Source organism: Macrosteles quadrilineatus, unplaced genomic scaffold (genome assembly GCF_028750875.1).
Source record: "Macrosteles quadrilineatus isolate MER2022 unplaced genomic scaffold, UCM_ALF_1.0 Scaffold_5__1_contigs__length_97177068, whole genome shotgun sequence".
NCBI classification, from domain to species: Eukaryota; Metazoa; Arthropoda; class Insecta; order Hemiptera; family Cicadellidae; genus Macrosteles; species Macrosteles quadrilineatus.
This window is the reverse complement of record NW_026542598.1, coordinates 32876693-32898900: the sequence shown is the minus strand read 5'-3', so window position 1 is coordinate 32898900 and position 22208 is coordinate 32876693. Positions and strand designations below refer to the sequence as shown.

At 36.1% G+C, this 22208-nt stretch overlaps 2 protein-coding genes across 6 annotated transcripts in view; both read right to left on the bottom strand.

The window, feature by feature from the left end:
* LOC128994011 (triple functional domain protein-like) overlaps positions 1–22208 on the bottom strand; it is a 476534-nt gene that overhangs the window by 328232 nt on the left and 126094 nt on the right. The window lies entirely within an intron of this gene.
* Positions 3079–6753, bottom strand: LOC128994012 (uncharacterized). The gene is made up of 2 exons (XM_054418208.1): positions 6071–6753; positions 3079–3948 (listed from the first exon to the last, which is right to left on the bottom strand). Exons 1-2 carry the CDS (start codon positions 6452–6454, stop codon positions 3298–3300), a joined length of 1035 nt encoding a protein of 344 aa, XP_054274183.1. The 5' UTR covers positions 6455–6753; the 3' UTR covers positions 3079–3297.

The window sequence follows — 22208 nt, the reverse complement described above, 5'->3', positions numbered from 1 at the left end:
TGAACTGAACGCCCTACCGCAAGTTACTTAAACCTAATTTATTGTTACCGCTATGGACTGAGGGATTTTAATTGTTATTTTGTTAATTTGTGCACAGATCTCTATTTATTGTTATTCCTTTTAAATTTTAAATTCTTTAGGCTACTTGTTGATTTTTTAGATTTTATAATTTTTTTTACATATTCTATTAAATCTCAATTTTGGGGCCCCTAAATTTTCTATAGTTACCATGAAATGAATTTATTAAAAGAGTCATTAGCTATTTCATTGTTGTAATTTGTTAATTTAAAAGGTTAAAACTGATTAAATTTACTTTGACTGAAATTAGCCTATTTTGAATTTTTTTAAAATTAATGTTTGTAAGTGAGTAGGTCAGAGTGGTATCAAAATTTTTTAAAGTTTTATTGAGAGTATTTAATTCATGTATTATTGTTAATTATTGTTGTGTTATTCTTTTAAATGGTTAATTACAGCTCGTTTCTCTCAAATGGCGTGTTGTTCTTGAGCCTCCATCCATGGTTCTCATTTTGTTAAGTAAAGTTTTGTGAGCCGCTCCTCGGGCCTGCGCATGAATCACGCTTCCATTTCGTTAGTCTGGGGGCAGGCTCGAGGGCATGGTTCAGTTAAAATCAGATTTGTGACTTTCCCGTGGTTACATCAAACGGGTTTATATCGGTTTTAATTTATATCGGCTCGTATCAGTCCTAGTTCTTACCTCAAATACTATGGTAGCAACTACGCCCTATAGATATATTCACTGAACAAAATAACCTGGATGTATCTAAAGCAATTTCTTTGGTTAAGAAGTGTGTGCGCGGTGGAGTAAATACATCAATCTACTGTATAATAGATTTCTCATCCTTATGGAAGAGCTGATGCCAATTCTATTGTTCGTTCTGTACAGTGCACTGTAAAGGTCGTGTTTTTCGTTTACAATTTGTTTCTTGTTATTTCAGTCATTCAAAACATCGTTTAGCCAAATAATACGATATATAAACAATTACTAGGCCTCTAGTTATTTAACCAAACAGTAAACCACAAATAATAGAAATAACATTTTGTCGACACTAGCGCCCAGTGTCACCTACATCAACTAGACACGAAAAACAAGCTTCATTTACAATGGGATGAAAATTCTACTTGTGTGTTGGTTAATAGTCAATGTGAATTATATAATAATAAAAGGATCTTTTGTGTATAGAAACATCAGTCAGCAACATCTAAAAAAACGCTAAGAAGACATTTACGTTAGTAATTTAAATAAGATCAAAATTAGTATTTATTATACTCCCTATTAAAAACAAAAACACTGATTTTTAAGGGACGAAAAATGTAATTTTTCCGTTTAAAAACGATACACATTAAATAATTGACGCGATAAATAAATATATTTGCGTACGATTTGTAAATCATTTAGTTACATAAAAAAATACTATTTATTAATTTTATTATTTTTCAGTAAAAACTATCTTGGTCATTAGGCAGAGTATTTAACTAAAATCTCTAAAACTCCGGTTATTAAAGAGTGGAAAGTTTTAATGGCGATGTAGGCGTCGGCATTCTTTCAACAAGAATTCCGAAACAATTCCTTAGCTTTGTGATGAACGATTATCAGTTTTTCAATACATCAATATCAGAATTCCTAACACTAGATCACAGACATTTTGCGGTTATTTTCTTGCAAAAACAGTACGTGTATCGTTTTTTTTAAATATTTATTTTGCTAAACATTTATTCCTAATGTATTAGTATTGTAAATTTAATACTTTTAATCACACATTTTGACAGATACAAGTGCGGATTGCAATTCCGTTCAAAAAGCAAGAAATGTATAAATGGATGCGGTATTTAACTTTGTTCTATTAGTTTTACTGTTGGCAAAGTAACAATTAAACATAGAAAAGGCTCGCCAATGGGTTACAGGATGTAAATTTATCCTAAAATTGTCTTTATCTGGTTTATAAGAATGATGATCGATCCATACAGTATACTAACTATAGTGGTTACCAATAATATGGTTAATTAATATCCAAACTGTGCAACGATCGATAAAATTTAAAAATCCCTTATAAAATTACGTCGTTAAAGATTTGGCACTAGTTAAAGTACTTTCGACACAAAATAGACAAACTAACACAACACATATTTTATTTGTTTAGTCTTACCCCCCCCCCCCTCAATTAAGACTTAAAGTTGGCGTACAGCAATCTTACAAACACTAATAAATTTCAAAACTACTTGGAATTCTTTTTGCTCTAAATCAATTAAACAAGAAAGATAAAACCCAACCTTACTAAGGAGAGAACAGGTCAAGGCTGAAATTATTCTAGAATATTGATTATGCTTACACAGCCTCCTAAAGGTGCCCATACACGTACCGGCAAGCCTGTCAGTTCTGCCTGAACAGTCCGCCGGAGACCGGCGGACTGTTGGACTGACTACCCCATACACGTTCAGTTCAATTCTGTCCGGCGAGCGCTTCAAAACACATTGATTTCTTCGTGCGTTTAGTTTTTAGTAGTTTAAAAAGATTTGCAAGTTTTTTTGTGTAGTTATTTATTTTCTAAAGATTATTTATAGTTCAAAATGTCTAGTGATGACGATGATTACGCAGTTTTAGGTTTATTACTAGCAGTAGTTCCTACCAAAAAACGGCGAAAAAAACGTGAGTGTTGGTCGAAAAGCTGGTTGATGAAGAGGGACACGTATTCTCACATAAATTTATTAAAAGAGTTAAAGGTGACTCCAAAAGACTGGCATAATTACTTAAGAATGGACGAAAATACGTACCTAGTTCTTTTGTCACTGGTTGCTCCATTGATTGAGAGGGAAAACACTGTGATGAGGAATGCCATATCTCCTCACGAACGTCTAACCGCTACACTTAGATTCTTAGCTACTGGGAGGAGTTTAGAGGACCTAAAGTATTCAACAGTCATATCCCCACAAGCACTAGGAAAAATTATACCAGAAACCTGTGAGGCGATCTACCAAGTTCTCCAAAAGGATCACTTGAAGGTAAGAGAAATAATATATATGAGCATATTAAAAAGAGAGAATTTTATTTCATGTCTGCACACAAACACAACACATAGTTAATACAGTATAAAAAAAAGGTTTATGTTGAGCGATTAAACAAATTTACCACATATTCTATAAGTCTACATATTGTATGGACACTCTGTAAATGTAACACATAATTCAATGGTTATCAAACTTCCGAAATTAAAGCACAATACTGTACTAATTTATAACTTGTTGACTTGTAACTTGTTGACAATAACTTGTTGTAATAATTTAAGAAACATCATTGTATTCTGAGAGGAAAGTTACAAGTGCATTTGTAGTACGCTGGTCTTGTGATTGTGACGCATTCAAGTCAACGTAAACCTGTGAGTTGGGTGGAGGGGTTACGTTTTGGTTGGATTGTGGTGATTGGTATGGGGTGGAATTTCCGTGCTGCGAACTAATGGATGTAGATGGGGAATAATTGGTTGTAGAAATATTACGCATCGGAGGAAACTGTCGTGGTGAAAAGGACTGGTATTGTTGGTATTCATATGGTCTTTGGTTAACCAACGCAAAATTACTGCCTAAATTACCACCCTCTGCTTCAAACAAAACATCATTTATAAACTTTTCTGCCCACCGGCGTTGATCGTTTGGCAATTCCCTCAATTTGAGTGCAATCGTTTTTCCAAAAGCATCAAAGCGATCATCAGGGTTTTTTGGTGTCTTAAAATGATTTTGAACGGTAGTTAAAACTTCATGTGTCAATGTAACATTATCTGCTGGTTTTGGTCTCGATGATACTTTAGAGCGATTTACATTGCTATTAGATGATGCGGGTAAAGCAGTACTTTCGATGTCGTGCACTTCGATGTCTTCGCTAGGAGCAATCCGCATACTGTCATCATGCACATCTACGCTCGGCGTGGATTCCTCATTCTGAAAAAAAAATACGGGATGTAATTCCCTAATTTTAAGTAAAATAGTCTAATAAAATAATAATATAATTATATAATTATTATATATAATATATATAATATTCTATTATATATAATATATATAATATTCTATTATATATATATTATAATAAGTTATAATATTATTATACATTTTAATAATATTATTATAATTATAATATATATTATAATTATATATATTATAATTAGTTACATTATATTATAATATATATAATATTATATTATACAGGGTGAGTTTTAATTGTCCCCCTCCCCAACTTTTTTCTACATTTTTTCAAATATCAATCCCAGACCACTTCCAAACATTGTTAAAAATGTCAATATTTCAAAATCAAAAAATGAAAATGAAAAACGGATTATGGAATTAAGTTCAGCTTAAAAAAGTAGTTCGAAATGATGGGTCACAACACCCCCTTCATATTTAAAATAATTTATCACATTTCAAAATGGCGGATCCAAGATGGCGGCCGAAAAAATACATCAGTCATAATCAAGTGAAAATAGGTGGACAATTACTAGTAGTGTATACTTATCATTATCTAGCACTATTTTGGGATTATGGTCTTAGTTTGTAAATGCACAATGTTAAAATGGGCTAAAAATAATGTTTTAAAAAGCCCTCGTAACTTTAGAATGAACCAAGATTTTTGAAAATGGTTTGCGGCATTGTAATCAGGGTAAAAATGTAGTTCGAAATAATGGGTCACAACCCCACCTTTACATTTGAAAAAAAAATTTTGCATCCAATATGGCGGATCCAAGATGGCGGCCGGAAATGATTACCTTGTCAAAATGAAGTACTTACTACCCAACAATGTGTGGAAGTGGTCTGGGATTGATATTTGAAAAAATGTAGAAAAAAGTTGGGGGGGGGACAATTAAAACTCACCCTGTATAATATATTATATATAATAATCATAATAATATAATTATATAATAATATAATAATAATATAATTTTAATAAGAATTAAAACTCTTCTTCGTTTTCAGTTTCCAAGAACAGAGGAAGAATGGAAATCCATAGCAAAACAATTTGAGCAGCGTTGGAATTTCCCACACTGCCTCGGTGCAGTTGATGGGAAACACATTACCATCATCCCTCCCCCAGACTGTGGTTCGGAGTTCTTCAACTACAAAGGACACCATAGCATGGTGTTGATGGCAATCGTTGATGGAAATTATAGGTTCATCATGTGTGATTTTGGAACAAATGGTAGAGTGTCCGATGGTGGTGTTATTCAGAACACTTTATTTTATGACAAACTGCAACACGGTACATTAAATATACCTCCTGAAGAAATCGTCAAAGACACATCTACAGCTTTACCTTACGTATTTGTTGCGGATGATGCATTTCAGTTACGCGTCGATATGATTAAACCATTTAGATTGGCAAGTTTAACTGATGACAATAGAAAGGTGTACAACTATCGTGTATCACGAGCAAGGCGCATAGTAGAAAATGCGTTTGGAATATTGAGTGCCAGGTTCAGAATATTTCATACTTTTATAAATATGAATCCTACAAAAATTGAATCTGTTGTAATGGCATGCTGTGTATTGCACAATTGTTTGGTCAACACTGTTCCGAAAACGTATGCCCCTACAGAATGCTTTGACATCGATGACAGGGAAGCTGGTATCACAAATGTAGGTTACAATTGTGAACATGAGAACATGTACGGTTTACAACAAAGAGCACGTGGAAGCACCATGACTGCCGCAATAAGGGTTCGAGAAAAATTCATTGATTATTTTGTTAATGAAGGTAGTGTCCCGTGGCAGAGAAACTTCATTCATTGACATTGGAATGAATAGTTTTGCATTTGTTGCATTATTTTAGTAACTTTAAATATAACTGTTGCTTTTCGAATGGTAATGATGTGGTATTGATTTGATTATTTTGTTAATGAATGTAGTGTCCCGTGGCAGAGAAACTGTATTCATTGACATTGGAATGAATAGTTTTGCATTTTTTTCATTATTTTAGTAACTTTAAATATAACTGTTGCTTTTCGAATGGTAATGATGTGGTATTGATTTTGCAAATAAATAAAATACATAAATTACATGTTGTTGTTACCTCATTGTTCCCAACTTGTTCATCTTCGCTCAAGTTACTCCTTGACTGGCGGGGAGTTTCCTGGTCGTCCAAGAAATGCAGGAGATTGTAGTACCACAGTTTTGGCAAGTACACATCTTCGGCTGAAGCACCTGACTTTGTTGCTTCCCTAACCTTTTTCAACTCTTTCCGGTAACTACTTCTCAAATTGTTTATTTTCTTCAACACAGTAGATTTATTACAATTTGGATCTACCTGCTTCCACACTTCAATTAACCGTCCGTAAGCTGCTTCCTTCTTCATTCTATCATGATAATCTGCTGATTTTACTTTCCACAAGCATTTCTCACTTTGATACACACTAATAAATTCCTCTAAGCATTGGTTCTCTTTTTCACGTGACATTTTCACAATCACAAAACAACAACTCACAAATAATCACAGAAACAATTCACAACTACTAGCAACAACTCGGAAATACAAATGAAGTTCGGCCGGTGGTCGGACGCCGCTCCCCATACACGTTCAGTTTTGACTGAAACAGCTTCCGGCAAGCCGGTTGAACTGATGAGTTTCCATTCGATCACCGGCCGCCGGTACAGTCTTAACTGACAGTCCAGCCGGACCCCACACACGCTACGGCCGCCGGTCTCCGGCGGACTGTTCAGGCAGAACTGACAGGCTTGCCGGTACGTGTATGGGCACCTTAAGTTGCCAGGGGAACTGACTTTTTCTGCGAATATAAAGTAAATTATACACTAGTTAAATAAACCTAACATGTACGTGGTTAAATTAATGTGATTTTAAACTTATGTTTGGTTGAAACTAGAACTTGAAGCTTTGTCATAAGGCTTTTTAAAATAAAGTTACAAACATAAAACAGATGAGCCATTTATGTTTTAATGACAAAAAACCTTCATAGTTAATACGAAAATATATCATTACCTACGGCATAATAAAACAGTTTAACAGGTTAACATCGGGCCAGACTACATTACTAGAGAATACTTAAGGTTAAGAAGTTAAACAAATTTTACTTTTTTTATTTTTATAATAATTGTTGAAAGTTTTAATTAACTGTTGGGGTCCACCTCTTCCACACCGACACTGTTATCAGTCCCATAGGACCGTGTTATCAACTATTATCACCATTCACCAGTGTCCATGATAGTATCAGGTGTCGTGTCCGCCCCTCAGAGTATTGCAAACAACAGCATTGTCTTCCCCCTAGTAACCCAAGCTTCGATACGAGTACAAACAAAGAAAAATAAGAAAAACACTCGTTCTTAAAAACTGATTTGTCTATGAAAGAACAACATTTATGGTAGAATCTACAACATTAATTTCAATAGACTATTGCTGACATTTTCAATCAAGCCTAGTTAAAAACGTGTAAAAAACGTTTTCTAGACGTTTCGTGATCAGGAATCTGCCCCCATCTTCAGGCCATAAAGTGCCTAAACGTAGTAAGATTGAAATTCAAACACACAATAAAGCTGAAAAACGGCACAGATATAAACGTCAAAACAAACAAAAAACTAACATATAGGACGATATACAGTAGGAAAGATATAGGAAGATTCAAAATACCGAAACATAGTTAACAACAATTTTATTTCTATTTTTGCTAATCGTGGTAAAGTGTACTCAATAACTTTTAACAAAATCAATTTACCATCACCGAAAATGAAATTTAAACTATGAATGGATTCCGTAGCTATCAGTGAAAACCTTGAAGAAAGTATCTACGCAATTTTATTGAAGAAGGAGGACTGTTATTTTTCTTAGTATGCTTCACTCATAATTATTTTTATGATAATACGATATAAAATTTTGAACCAGATGTTCTCCCGTTTATGAAGCTACGATGATCAAATTGTTTTTGTATTCAATCGCAGTGTACACCCAAAAAGTACATAATAAGGTTTCTACGCGGTTTTTAGCTTATATATTTATGATAGTATATGTTTTTTTTTTTTTAAACAAACACTCTCCTGTTTTTACAAGTGTCAAATTTATTGAGTGAGTTGTCACAAGACGGCTTATAGAAACCACCTGTATACCCGCTTATGTCGAAATTGTCACCAACTGTGTAAGGATCCAACGTTATACAGTTCAATATATCACAAACTACATGACAGTCAGATATTGGACGGCCATCAACGGACTACGTGAGTTCAACTTTCCTTCATCAATTTCTTCTCCATCTGCGTCGTTATTCAAAAAATACCGCTGGGAAATTATTCCGAAGGAGCGACCCCGAGCGGGCCAGCACTGGCTGGCTCTGGAACATATTTTATAGAGACTACAACGATTTAGTGACAATGATCCATTTGTGAGTTGTATTATTTTTCAATTTTTGGTTAAACATAAAAAAATAATCAACAATATTTTGATATTGGTATTGTAAATATTTTCGTATGTATAAACATCAATTATGCGTATAAAATGTATATTAAAAAAGATCAAATAAAGATAAGATTAACTCTCTATTGGAATAGAGTTATATTTAAATAATTGTAAAGCCCCGTTATCAATGCCTAAACATGCTAGTTCGCGAACTTTCAAGTATACACATGTATGTCGAATTCCATCAAAATCAGTCCAATATAACTCGAATTATCGTGGCCACTGGGGACTAAACGAAAAAGTAAATCGGTCCCAGATCTAGGTGTTTTAGCTCATAGCTTCCTCCTTATGTTCTTTAAAACATTGACTGGGAAGCTGAAAAACAAGTATTTACTATGTGGTCCACATCGTTTCTATATTGGTTGAACGACTGTCAGCGGAAGAAACACTTTTAAACATGTGGCTTGAAAACGTAAATGGTTTCCTTATTTGTTCACACACATCTTAGCATAGAAAGTAATCTAAAGCAAGTACGCATGTTAAAACTTCACTATTGAGGACTTTTTTCTTCCCCCTACTTATCGCTCTAGATGTAAGATATGTTGGCTCCAGGATTACTTTCCATTTATGGAAACTTCTAGAAAATACGCTAAACAATTTTCTCTCATTAATAAGCAGTGATGCAAATTTTATTATTCTTTATTTAACGGTACATTTTTGGATACACAACATGTATTACTTTTTAACAGGTGTACAGTCACTGTATAGTCTCTACTGCGTTAAAACCTCTGACAGTGTAAACAATATAACATCAATTAAATATACATAAAAAAAAGCTAGAGGTGGGCGGTTAAATAGTCGAAAATAGCCAATACTGATAAGGAAGTTGCAAAAACACTTTTATTCGATCACGACATAGCCAATGTACTGATGATGTATTGGAGCTACCAAATAAACCCAACAAGATACAGACAGAAGCCACTTGTTATAGTTACATTATAGAATTTCTTTTGTAAAATAAATGGAAGTGTTCAGAAGGATGTGGCAAACATCAATTGAATGTTTCCTTCATCACCAGATATTGTTACTACTTCTGTACTCAAGCCCAATTCCCCAATGATCATTGTAAAGCTACAGAGAGACCAAGTCAGCCCAGCGGCTGCTTCACTATTGATTGTACATTGTCGACACAACTTCTCCCTTCAACACGTGGCGAGCATAAAGTGAATGTTACCTTCATCACCAGATATTGTTGTTACTTCTGTACTCTAGTCCAACATCCCCAAATGATCATTGTACAGTTACAGAGAAACCAAGTGAGCCCAGCGACTGCTTCACTATTGATTGTACATTGTCGACACAACTTCTCCCTTCAACACGTGGCGAGCATCAAGTGAATGTTTCCTTCATCACCAGATATTGTTGTTACTTCTGTACTCAAGTCCAACATTCCCAAATGATCATTGTACAGTTACAGAGAGACCAAGTCAGCCCAGCGACTGCTTCACTATTGATTGTACATTGTCGACACAACTTCTCCCTTCAACACGTGGCGAGCATCAAGTGAATGTTTCTTCATCACCAGATATTGTTGTTACTTCTGTATTGAAGCCCAACATTCCCAAATGATCATTGTAAAGCTACAGAGAGACCAAGTCAGCCCAGCGGCTGCTTCACTATTGATTGTACATTGTCGACACAACTTCTCCCTTCAACACGTGGCGAGCATCAAGTGAATGTTTCCTTCATCACCAGATATTGTTGTTACTTCTGTACTGAAGCCCAACATTCCCAAATGATCATTGTAAAGCTACAGAGAGACCAAGTCAGCCCAGCGGCTGCTTCACTATTGATTGTACGACACAACTTCTCCCTTCAACACGTAGCGAGCATCAAGTGAATGTTTCCTTCATCACCAGATATTGTTGTTACTTCTGTACTGAAGCCCAACATTCCCAAATGATCATTGTAAAGCTACAGAGAGACCAAGTCAGCCCAGCGGCTGCTTCACTATTGATTGTACGACACAACTTCTCCCTTCAACACGTGGCGAGCATCAAGTGAATGTTTCCTTCATCACCAGATATTGTTGTTACTTCTGTACTGAAGCCCAACATTCCCAAATGATCATTGTAAAGCTACAGAGAGACCAAGTCAGCCCAGCGGCTGCTTCACTATTGATTGTACATTGTCGACACAACTTCTCCCTTCAACACGTGGCGAGCATCAAGTGAATGTTTCCTTCATCACCAGATATTGTTGTTACTTCTGTATTGAAGCCCAACATTCCCAAATGATCATTGTAAAGCTACAGAGAGACCAAGTCAGCCCAGCGGCTGCTTCACTATTGATTGTACAGGGTGGGGCAGCATAACTTCCTTTTTTCAAAACTTAATGAATCGCATTGTATGGGTCAGTCAAACTTTATTTGGTTTTTCCATTGGAAGTACATACATTAAGTTTTGTTTTATGTAGTTTTGAACAGCAAATCATGTAGGTGACGTCCCCCATTCTGAATACATTGAGTATACAAATTTCTGGTGTTTGTCATTACCCTTTCAAGCATAGCAGGCGTTATGTTGGCAATTTCTTCCCGGATGTTGTTCTTTAAGTCTTGAAGGGTCCTTGGACGGTTCACATAAACACGGGACTTCAAAAATCCCCATAGAAAAAAATCGCATGGGGACAAATCGGGTGATCGAGCCGGCCATTGCAAATCACCCCTAATTGAAATAAGGCGGTCTGGAAAGTGTTCCCTCAAAACAGCCAGCGATGTTCTTGCGGTATGTGCCGTTGCACCATCTTGCTGGAACCAAATGTCCCCCAAATCCAACTCATCTAGTCGTGGGAAAAGAAATTCCTGCAACATGTTTACATACCGGGCCGAATTCAACGTCACTGCGACTTCATTTTCCTCAAAGAACCAGGGCCCAATAATTGAAGTTGAGGAAATTGCACACCACACTGACACTTTATGTGAGTGAAAAGGCCTTTCATGTAATTCTCGAGGATTGGTGTCAGCCCAGTAGAGCATATGTTGTTTATTTACAGACCCACACAAATGAAAATGGGCTTCATCACTAAAAAACACAATAGCATCCTCAGGAACGACGTCCAGAAGAACCTCACATGCGTTCCTCCGATTATTGTAGTCACGTTCTGACAGTTCCTGCACAATCGCCATCTTGTATGGATGGAAATGTAGGTCTTCGTGGAGAATTCTCCTCACAGAACTATTGGAAAGTCCAAGGGCAGATGCATGTTTGCGCGCTGAACGCCTCGGTAATCGCAACATTGAAGCTCTCACTGCCTCAATGTTTTCAGGTGATCTAATGGGCCGTGGGACTCCAGTTATTCGTTTTGTCACATTTGCAGTTTGTCTAATCGTAGTGACCCACATAACAATTGATTTACGGTCCGGAACAGGGGCCAATGGGGCTAAATTAAACCGATTCCGAAAGGCGTGCTGGGTTGCGATCACTGAACATCCACTCGAAAAGTAGGCCTCAACGGCAAACGCACGTTCTTCACAGTTCCAACGCATAATGGCGACCGAACTCTGCAAAGACAAAACTTTACAACAATGCCTCTTCAACGAGACTACTAGCGCTCTGCTATGACGTCAACTAACAAAATGGCACACGTTTAAAAAAAGGAAGTTATGTTGCCCCTCCCTGTACATTGTCGACACAACTTCTCCCTTCAACACGTGGCGAGCATCAAGTGAATGTTTCCTTCATCACCAGATATTGTTGTTACTTCTGTACTCTAGTCCAATATTCCCAAATGATCATTGTAAAGCTACAGAGAGACCAAGTCATTTCTTCTAAATTTCTCCCTTTAACACGTGGTGTTCCAGAATTAAATAAACTGGATTTTATGCGTTAAAATTATGGGTTATGATTTAAAACTGGTAAATTTTCTAAGCAATGTTTGAATATAACACGATTTTTTTTTTAACATTTAAGTAATGAGAAATAAACAACCGCATAAAGTTGTACTTAAAAGCGTACTCATTCCAAGGCCAACCGTTTACTCTGATTAGAAACTTTACAAATCAAACGAGAAGTTTTGCAATTAAAATGTGCATTTCGCTATTTATCGTCGTGTTTAAATCATTGCAAATTTTCCTTAGTATCCGTTTTCACGTCGTTTTACTTTCCCACCGTATCCGTGATTGTTTGTAATTCATGCTTCTTGAGTGGGTTATGATTATATTCATACTATTTCTGGAACAATATCAGCTAGACTAGCCATACAAAGTGGTTATTTATCATCTCATTGCAACCAACCAAAAATGAACTGCTGACATTTAATGACGTTTAGCTTATTTTCTCAGTAAATAGGTGGAGCTATTGACTACACCGTTTTTCAAGGGGCAAAGAAGCACTTTAATACTTGGGGCAAAAAAGAATCTGCAGGAGAAAAAGACCACTTTGTCACTTATAAAACTTTCTACGCTAAGGAAAATTAATCCGATTATATGTGGTTCGGTTGGATTTTTTACAGTCAATCATAAAGTAAATGATAATATAAAAAATATTGATATAAAATATACCATTTGACATATTTAAAAGGTTATGACGTTTAAGATCATTTTAATTTAGCAATGCGTCAGCAGAGTTGCTCGGTGTAGGAGTCTGTGACATACAAATGTTATCAACACTGAACACTCAACAGACGTATTACAACAGTTCCACACCCTCCCTACATTATACTACACGAGGTGTAGCTGTGTATTGATGTACTTCTGACACTAGCTGCATGCAACTCTACAACATTGTTCTGTACATCTCTGAGGCTGGGTTTAGGAGTCTGTGACATACAAATGTTATCAACACTGAACACTCAACAGACGTATTACAACAGTTCCACACCCTCCCTACATTATACTACACGAGGTGTAGCTGTGTATTGATGTACTTCTGACACTACTAGTAGCTGCATGCAACTCTACAACATTGTTCTGTACATTACATAGGCTGGGTTTAGGAGTCTGTGACATACGAATGTTATCAACACTGAACACTCAACAGACGTATTACAACAGTTACACACCCTCCCTACATTATACTACACGAGGTGTAGCTGTGTATTGATGTACTTCTGACACTAGCTGCATGCAACTCTACAACATTGTTCTGTACATTACATAGGCTGGGTTTAGGAGTCTGTGACATACAAATGTTATCAACACTGAACACTCAACAGACGTATTACAACAGTTCCACACCCTCCCTACATTATACTACACGAGGTGTAGCTGTGTATTGATGTACTGCTGACACTAGCTGCATGCAACTCTACAACATTGTTCTGTACATCTCTGAGGCTGGGTTTAGGAGTCTGTGACATACAAATGTTATCAACACTGAACACTCAACAGACGTATTACAACAGTTCCACACCCTCCCTACATTATACTACACGAGGTGTAGCTGTGTATTGATGTACTTCTGACACTAGCTGCATGCAACTCTACAACATTGTTCTGTACATTACATAGGCTGGGTTTAGGAGTCTGTGACATACAAATGTTATCAACACTGAACACTCAACAGACGTATTACAACAGTTCCACACCCTCCCTACATTATACTACACGAGGTGTAGCTGTGTATTGATGTACTGCTGACACTAGCTGCATGCAACTCTACAACATTGTTCTGTACATTACATAGGCTGGGTTTAGGAGTCTGTGACATACGAATGTTATCAACACTGAACACTCAACAGACGTATTACAACAGTTACACACCCTCCCTACATTATACTACACGAGGTGTAGCTGTGTATTGATGTACTGCTGACACTAGCTGCATGCAACTCTACAACATTGTTCTGTACATTTCAGAGGCTGGGTTTAGGAGTCTGTGACATACGAATGTTATCAACACTGAACACTCAACAGACGTATTACAACAGTTCCACACCCTCCCTACATTATACTACACGAGGTGTAGCTGTGTATTGATGTACTTCTGACACTAGCTGCATGCAACTCTACAACATAGGTCTGTACATTACATAGGCTGGGTGTAGGAGTCTGTGACATACAAATGTTATCAACACTGAACACTCAACAGACGTATTACAACAGTTCCACACCCTCCCTACATTATACTACACGAGGTGTAGCTGTGTATTGATGTACTTCTGACACTATCAGCATGCAACTCTACAACATAGGTCTGTACATCTCTGAGGCTGGGTTTAGGAGTCTGTGACATAGAAATGTTATCAACACTGAACACTCAACAGACGTATTACAACAGTTACACACCCTCCCTACATTATACTACACGAGGTGTAGCTGTGTATTGATGTACTTCTGACACTAGCTGCATGCAACTCTACAACATAGGTCTGTACATTACATAGGCTGGGTGTAGGAGTCTGTGACATACAAATGTTATCAACACTGAACACTCAACAGACGTATTACAACAGTTCCACACCCTCCCTACATTATACTACACGAGGTGTAGCTGTGTATTGATGTACTTCTGACACTAGCTGCATGCAACTCTACAACATTGTTCTGTACATTACATAGGCTGGGTTTAGGAGTCTGTGACATACAAATGTTATCAACACTGAACACTCAACAGACGTATTACAACAGTTACACACCCTCCCTACATTATACTACACGAGGTGTAGCTGTGTATTGATGTACTTCTGACACTAGCTGCATGCAACTCTACAACATAGGTCTGTACATTACATAGGCTGGGTGTAGGAGTCTGTGACATACGAATGTTATCAACACTGAACACTCAACAGACGTATTACAACAGTTACACACCCTCCCTACATTATACTACACGAGGTGTAGCTGTGTATTGATGTACTTCTGACACTAGCTGCATGCAACTCTACAACATTGTTCTGTACATTACATAGGCTGGGTTTAGGAGTCTGTGACATACGAATGTTATCAACACTGAACACTCAACAGACGTATTACAACAGTTCCACACCCTCCCTACATTATACTACACGAGGTGTAGCTGTGTATTGATGTACTTCTGACACTAGCTGCATGCAACTCTACAACATAGGTCTGTACATTACATAGGCTGGGTGTAGGAGTCTGTGACATACAAATGTTATCAACACTGAACACTCAACAGACGTATTACAACAGTTCCACACCCTCCCTACATTATACTACACGAGGTGTAGCTGTGTATTGATGTACTTCTGACACTAGCTGCATGCAACTCTACAACATTGTTCTGTACATTACATAGGCTGGGTTTAGGAGTCTGTGACATACAAATGTTATCAACACTGAACACTCAACAGACGTATTACAACAGTTACACACCCTCCCTACATTATACTACACGAGGTGTAGCTGTGTATTGATGTACTTCTGACACTAGCTGCATGCAACTCTACAACATTGTTCTGTACATTACATAGGCTGGGTTTAGGAGTCTGTGACATACAAATGTTATCAACACTGAACACTCAACAGACGTATTACAACAGTTCCACACCCTCCCTACATTATACTACACGAGGTGTAGCTGTGTATTGATGTACTTCTGACACTAGCTGCATGCAACTCTACAACATAGGTCTGTACATTACATAGGCTGGGTGTAGGAGTCTGTGACATACAAATGTTATCAACACTGAACACTCAACAGACGTATTACAACAGTTCCACACCCTCCCTACATTATACTACACGAGGTGTAGCTGTGTATTGATGTACTGCTGACACTAGCTGCATGCAACTCTACAACATTGTTCTGTACATTACATAGGCTGGGTTTAGGAGTCTGTGACATACGAATGTTATCAACACTGAACACTCAACAGACGTATTACAACAGTTACACACCCTCCCTACATTATACTACACGAGGTGTAGCTGTGTATTGATGTACTTCTGACACTAGCTGCATGCAACTCTACAACATAGGTCTGTACATTTCAGAGGCTGGGTTTAGGAGTCTGTGACATACAAATGTTATCAACACTGAACACTCCACAGACGTATTACAACAGTTACACACCCTCCCTACATTATACTACACGAGGTGTAGCTGTGTATTGATGTACTTCTGACACTACTAGTAGCTGCATGCAACTCTACATTACTTCTCTACAGCCCTATTCTATTTTATACTTACACAATGCTTAACACGACATTCGACATGTACACCCCCAGGTATATACCTGAAACAACATAAATATGATTGTAGAAAAACAATTAACTCAGAAAATATACAAAAACGTACCTTTTCACCTATGTGTTTCTATGGTACATTAAAAAACAAATTGCAGACTGTCTATGAAATCCATCAAGTATTTCGTTTTCTTTTATTCTTCTGCGAATCATGGTACACAACATAAACGTTTAGAAAATCGTTACAATCTGAGAGTAAGTTTAAACTCATTAAAAAATACTCTCTCCATACATTTTGACGATACAGACTTTGGGGATAAGCCATTACCGTTATATAGTCTATAATATATGTGTGTGTGTGTGTCTGTTAAGGTAGAAATGGTATCTCGAGATAACTCAAAATTATCTGATTTTGAGGACATTTGGTAGAAACGAGTAAATCTACATGTATTCTAACAAATTCACGAACTAGCATGATCGTGCTATAAAAGTGGGATTATATTGCAGGTTTGATGAGAAATTTAGGTTTCTCATCTATGAACTCTAAAACAATAAAATTCACAAATTCCTTCCACACTAATTTGTAGAACAATGGCAAAGCTTAAAAACAAATATGTCAAAACATTGAAGCGTTGTTGTATGCATAAGGGCAACGGAGAAAATTCATAAGTGTAAATTACAAAATCCCATGTTATTCTTATAGAAAATAAATAATTTGTCTAAGTTAACTTGATTGTGGATGTATTGTTATCGAATTTGGCAATTTTGTTTATTTTTTACTCAGATATTAACACTCATTAAAACACCTCTTATCCCATCAATGTATCAGCAAGCCTAAGTACTCGTAAATATTAATATTTAAAAATATTGAATCTGACAATTTTTTTGTTGGAAATCCATCTAGGTAAATGGATATTCGCTTAGTTTGCAGGTTCACTGCGGCGGGGGTATTGTTAAAACCCCAAGTTATTTAATACGTAGCCTTGACCCTAGTAAGTTTGAATGTAACCAAAAATTGTCAACGAGAAAAGGTTTTTGAACGATTTATACTCGTTAGAGACGATGGTATCGATAAAGACAAAAACGTTCCGATGTAACAATGAAAGCTCAGGTGTAAGTGACAAAGTTACCATGCGAGGCGCGCAGCAATCTCTTTTGTTTTTGTGCTTGATGTTTAATACTTTTCCAATTTGGAAGGAATATTTATCAATGGTTTTATGATTCAAAATAAGAACAGGGTTTTCCTAGATGAATGGCGCAGTTTGGAATGCATATTCATCAATGCTAAGGAACGAATTGAGGTTGGTATCACTGAATTCTTTGACACTGACTTGAAAGCAGCTGTTTCATTGTTGTCATCGACGTTTGCAGTTACTCAAAATATTAAGTTTTGATATAAAAATACGTTTTCATTAGGTACTATCGGCAAAAAATCCGTTTTTATTTCTCTAACTCATCAGCAAAATTATATTTTTCGGGTTACTTCAAATAAAGAACAAAAAAAAAAAACATAAATATGGTAAATTTTTCGGTTTGCTGACCTCGACATATCATAGAACATTAGAAAACGCTGCTAATCACACGATAATTTAAGTTATGGCTGTAAAGAACAGAAATGTTAACATTGATTATGACCTTGTTTGACCTTAAATTATATGGTCTGATTTTGTAACGATTAGGAGCGAAAGTGGCTCGTTTTGGTACGCTATCGTGTTTTACAAGCGAGGCGCAGCCGAATATTTTTCATCACTCCTAGTGAAGAAAACTATTTCTGATCAAGAGAAAGGAAAGTAAATTGTTAAGTCAGCTGTAATAGTAAAAATGGCTTTAAGAAGATTTTTTTACAAAACTGTTACTCATAACATCAGACTTTGGAGTAATCAGTTTGTAGAAACGGGATAAGGACAAATAGTCTATTTCCTATAATGGGAAATCCGCTAAAACGGTGGACTTGTGGGAGACCACCTGTATCAAAGGTAACAATTCAAGGGTTAGGTTCAAAACATGCCTTAATCTTTAAGGCAATAACGAAGTTGAGAAATAAAGATTATTCTCAACCAAACGTAAGATTCCAAAAGAATATGGATGAATCGGATGCTTTTAAGAAAATTGCAATTGAATTATCTGAAACTGATAAAGATTTCGTCTTGATTATTTGAATGGCAGTTAAAATTCAATCAAATTCCCATGTTTATGTTTCGTTACATTGAAATCAAAAGTCTCCCGAGAAATTAACAAAAGGTTGAATTACTTGATTATGCCTTACCAAATAAAGTAATTTTACTGGCACATAAAAAAAAGTAAACTTGTGCGGATTGAAAGTAGTTTGGAGTTTTCCTTAATGCCTAATATGGTAATTGCAGGCTACCACTGTGCATACTATTGTACTGAGGTAATCCATTGTCAGAATCAGCATTGTACATGTTGGAACAAGATCGCACACAGGCATGTTGATCAGTGTTCCCTAGTCAATTTGATCAAACCGTTAACACGATCATATTCAGTTTGCAGCTGATGGACTTTGATCAGTTCGTGTTTGTGCTAAACAAGGAATCCGCAATCTAATTAGGCCTCTAACAGGATAACTTTCAAGTGGATCTGGTTAGGTTCCGGTTTGAACTTTTCTCTTAGAATATATTTTTTAAGTAGACTACATTAAGAAATAAAATGTCACACAGGTAAATGATTGGATGTAGTTTTCAGGACATAGATAATTACCGTTATTATTATATTATTTATTACCGTTTCTACCTGCTTTTTTACTCGTAAAATTATTTGGTCAGAGTTTTAATAACAATTCAACACAGTACTATCTGATGTTCATGATACATTCTGTATCTGGGTGTATATTGTAGGATTTAAAGTGATTGATGATACTTTAACTTACGTTTAGGAACGATTACAACTATTTAGGTACCAAATGGGGAAATTATGGGAGGTCAAGACAGGATAGTTAAGACTACAAATCTGTTTTGTGTGACAAGAAAACAAGTTTTATTAAATTAACATCTACCACCACTCACTCACTGATTTCTATGGTTATAAAACGTCAAAATTAACTGTTACAACAATTTTGGCTTAGCAATTTTTCTTAAAGAGATTAAGGTTACATTTTCCTTTACAACAAAAGGTTAAGCAGGATGTCACAATAATTTTTTTTACGATTAGTGTATTGATGTATAAATTTACTAATTCTAGTTTGATAAATATCAACCCTATATATCTATGGTGGTTTTAAGATTTACAAACAATGTAACCAAACTAATTATTTAACAATTGGTATAAAATAAAAGAAAACATTCCAATTTCACTCACATTAATAAAATTGTTTTATTTATACCTGAGTTTCAATTCATTCTAAAATTCATTCTATGCAAAAAGAATGAAACTCGAGAAAATTTAAATCGTTACATGCCTTTTATCACGCAGGCCAGAGATCTTTTGCGACAAGGGAAACCAACAACACAATTCGATTATGTGATCGGACAGCGTTCAAAGCTTTGCTCCAAACTCCTTTGACTTTTCTGTTCATATGTCACCACAATGTCTGTCGAGCATGTTTTAACATTACCCGATAATTTTTTTCTTCTAGGGCGCTAGGCACGAGCCCGAGATTGTTTTTCACATTACTTCAGGCTAGACCTAGGGGTTGCGGCATTATGACTTAGATAAAATCCATTGGTGATTTGGCATGATTTGAACCTGGGACCGCAGGCACCGAAGTCCCGCGCTCTAACCACTAGACTAGCTCACTCCCCACCCGATAACATATTACAGAATATAAGTATACAATTTTTGTTTGGTTAAATTTGAGAATAAGATTAAATAAAAATTGCATATTCAAGTTTTACTCAAATACAATGATCGATTCTCAAATCCGATTTTGTAATAACTGTTGATGAGGTAAAAAAGTTACCATAATAACCAAGTAAGTTTACCATAATTTAACAATAAGGTTTGATTTTGAATTTGGCTTGGTAAAAAAGTTACCGAACTGACAATAGTCTTTAAATTATCAGCGGACAATCGGTTAACTCAATCCAGAGATCAATGAAAGAATAGAGCAATTTTGTTGCTACAGCAATGTTTGTAGACAGCTGTGGTTTGCATTTTGTATAGTTTACTTTTGGAAATATCAAGATTGTAAACTTTAAAAGAAGGATGATACAAAAACTCTTAATTTATTAAACTTATAAACTTATAACTTAAAGCAGGTAATCAATAACTTAAACTTATCCACTGATTTCACAACACTTAAATTAGAATCGTTAAATTTTGTCTTCAAATTAGAATGATGATGATTCGATTGCAAGCAATACCAATTCTAGACCCATATTCCATTGGTATCTAGGTTGTCAGTTGACGATTCTAGTAAATCAAAGGTCAACGTAGTTAAAATACCAGAATTAGACCGTAACGGGGACTTCTCATGAAGTGGGAACGCACAAACAGTGCGCTACAAGGCGACAATCTGGTAGCGATCGGTTAGGTTAATTAAGTTAATAATACCTTCTCCAAACACATGAGTACCTCATAGCTCCAGGTTTTTGTTAACAGGTGCCAGCGGCGCATATTAATAGTTGATTATATACAATTAATATATGATTATAACGTTGTAATTGGGTAAATGAGGTTTTAAATGACTGATATAACAAGAAACAAATTGTAAACAAAGCACGACTTCTACCGTTGAAAGTACAGAACTAACAATAAAATTGGCTTCAGCTGTTCTATAAGGATGACAAAATGGTTTTACAGTACCTTGTTTATGTATCATCAATCTAAACTAAACTAACCTTATCTAACAGCAAAACGCCAAAGAGAGACACTTCTCAAGACTAAAATATTCAGTTACAAGCTACTCAAACAATATTTCATTCACATATTTATACTATATGAAGTGTTGTTGGAGTCAGTGTACCTTGCTGCCGGACATGGCTGGAGCAATGCCAGCTGTGCGGACGGCGCCGAGACGTCGATGACGTCATCAGCGTCCCTCCCTCAGCGTCCCTGCTGCTGTACCTCCTGCTGAACCATCCATGACTCTCCGCCACCCTGACACTCACTGACACTCACTGTCACTCACTACCGCTCACCACTAGCATGGTGGTGGATATGAACACTTAGGTCACTACACTCGGGGGTCCCCAACGACCAATATACTGTTATGAGAACGAAAAGTGCCACTGACATTGATATTTTTGTTTCTCTTATACTGATAAAAAATTGTAGTTAGCATCTGTGGTATGATATTGCTTTGTACTAGGCAAGTCTATCTATATACTTAAATGGGTTTCCTCTGTAGCATCCCATTTTTTGACTGTACTACTTAACAATTTTTTTACTATTTAGGTACTGTTTGAAACATATGATCTAGCGGAGGGACGAATTGTAACAAAATAAGTAATTTTATTTAGGGCATCGTTCCTATAGCGTATGATTTATTTCTGTAGAGTTCACTTTTTAAATTTCCAGCTGACCAACAAGGTAGGTAGGTAAAATACTCTTTATGGTGTATAATAAATATATTTAATTTAAAGTAAATTAGTAGTTTCATGCTCCAAATAATTTAAAAACAAACATAATATTTTAAAGGGAAATGGGTATTGCATTGAATGTTTTGCTCGAAAACAAGTTTTAACTCTATTAAAATCGCAATTATAT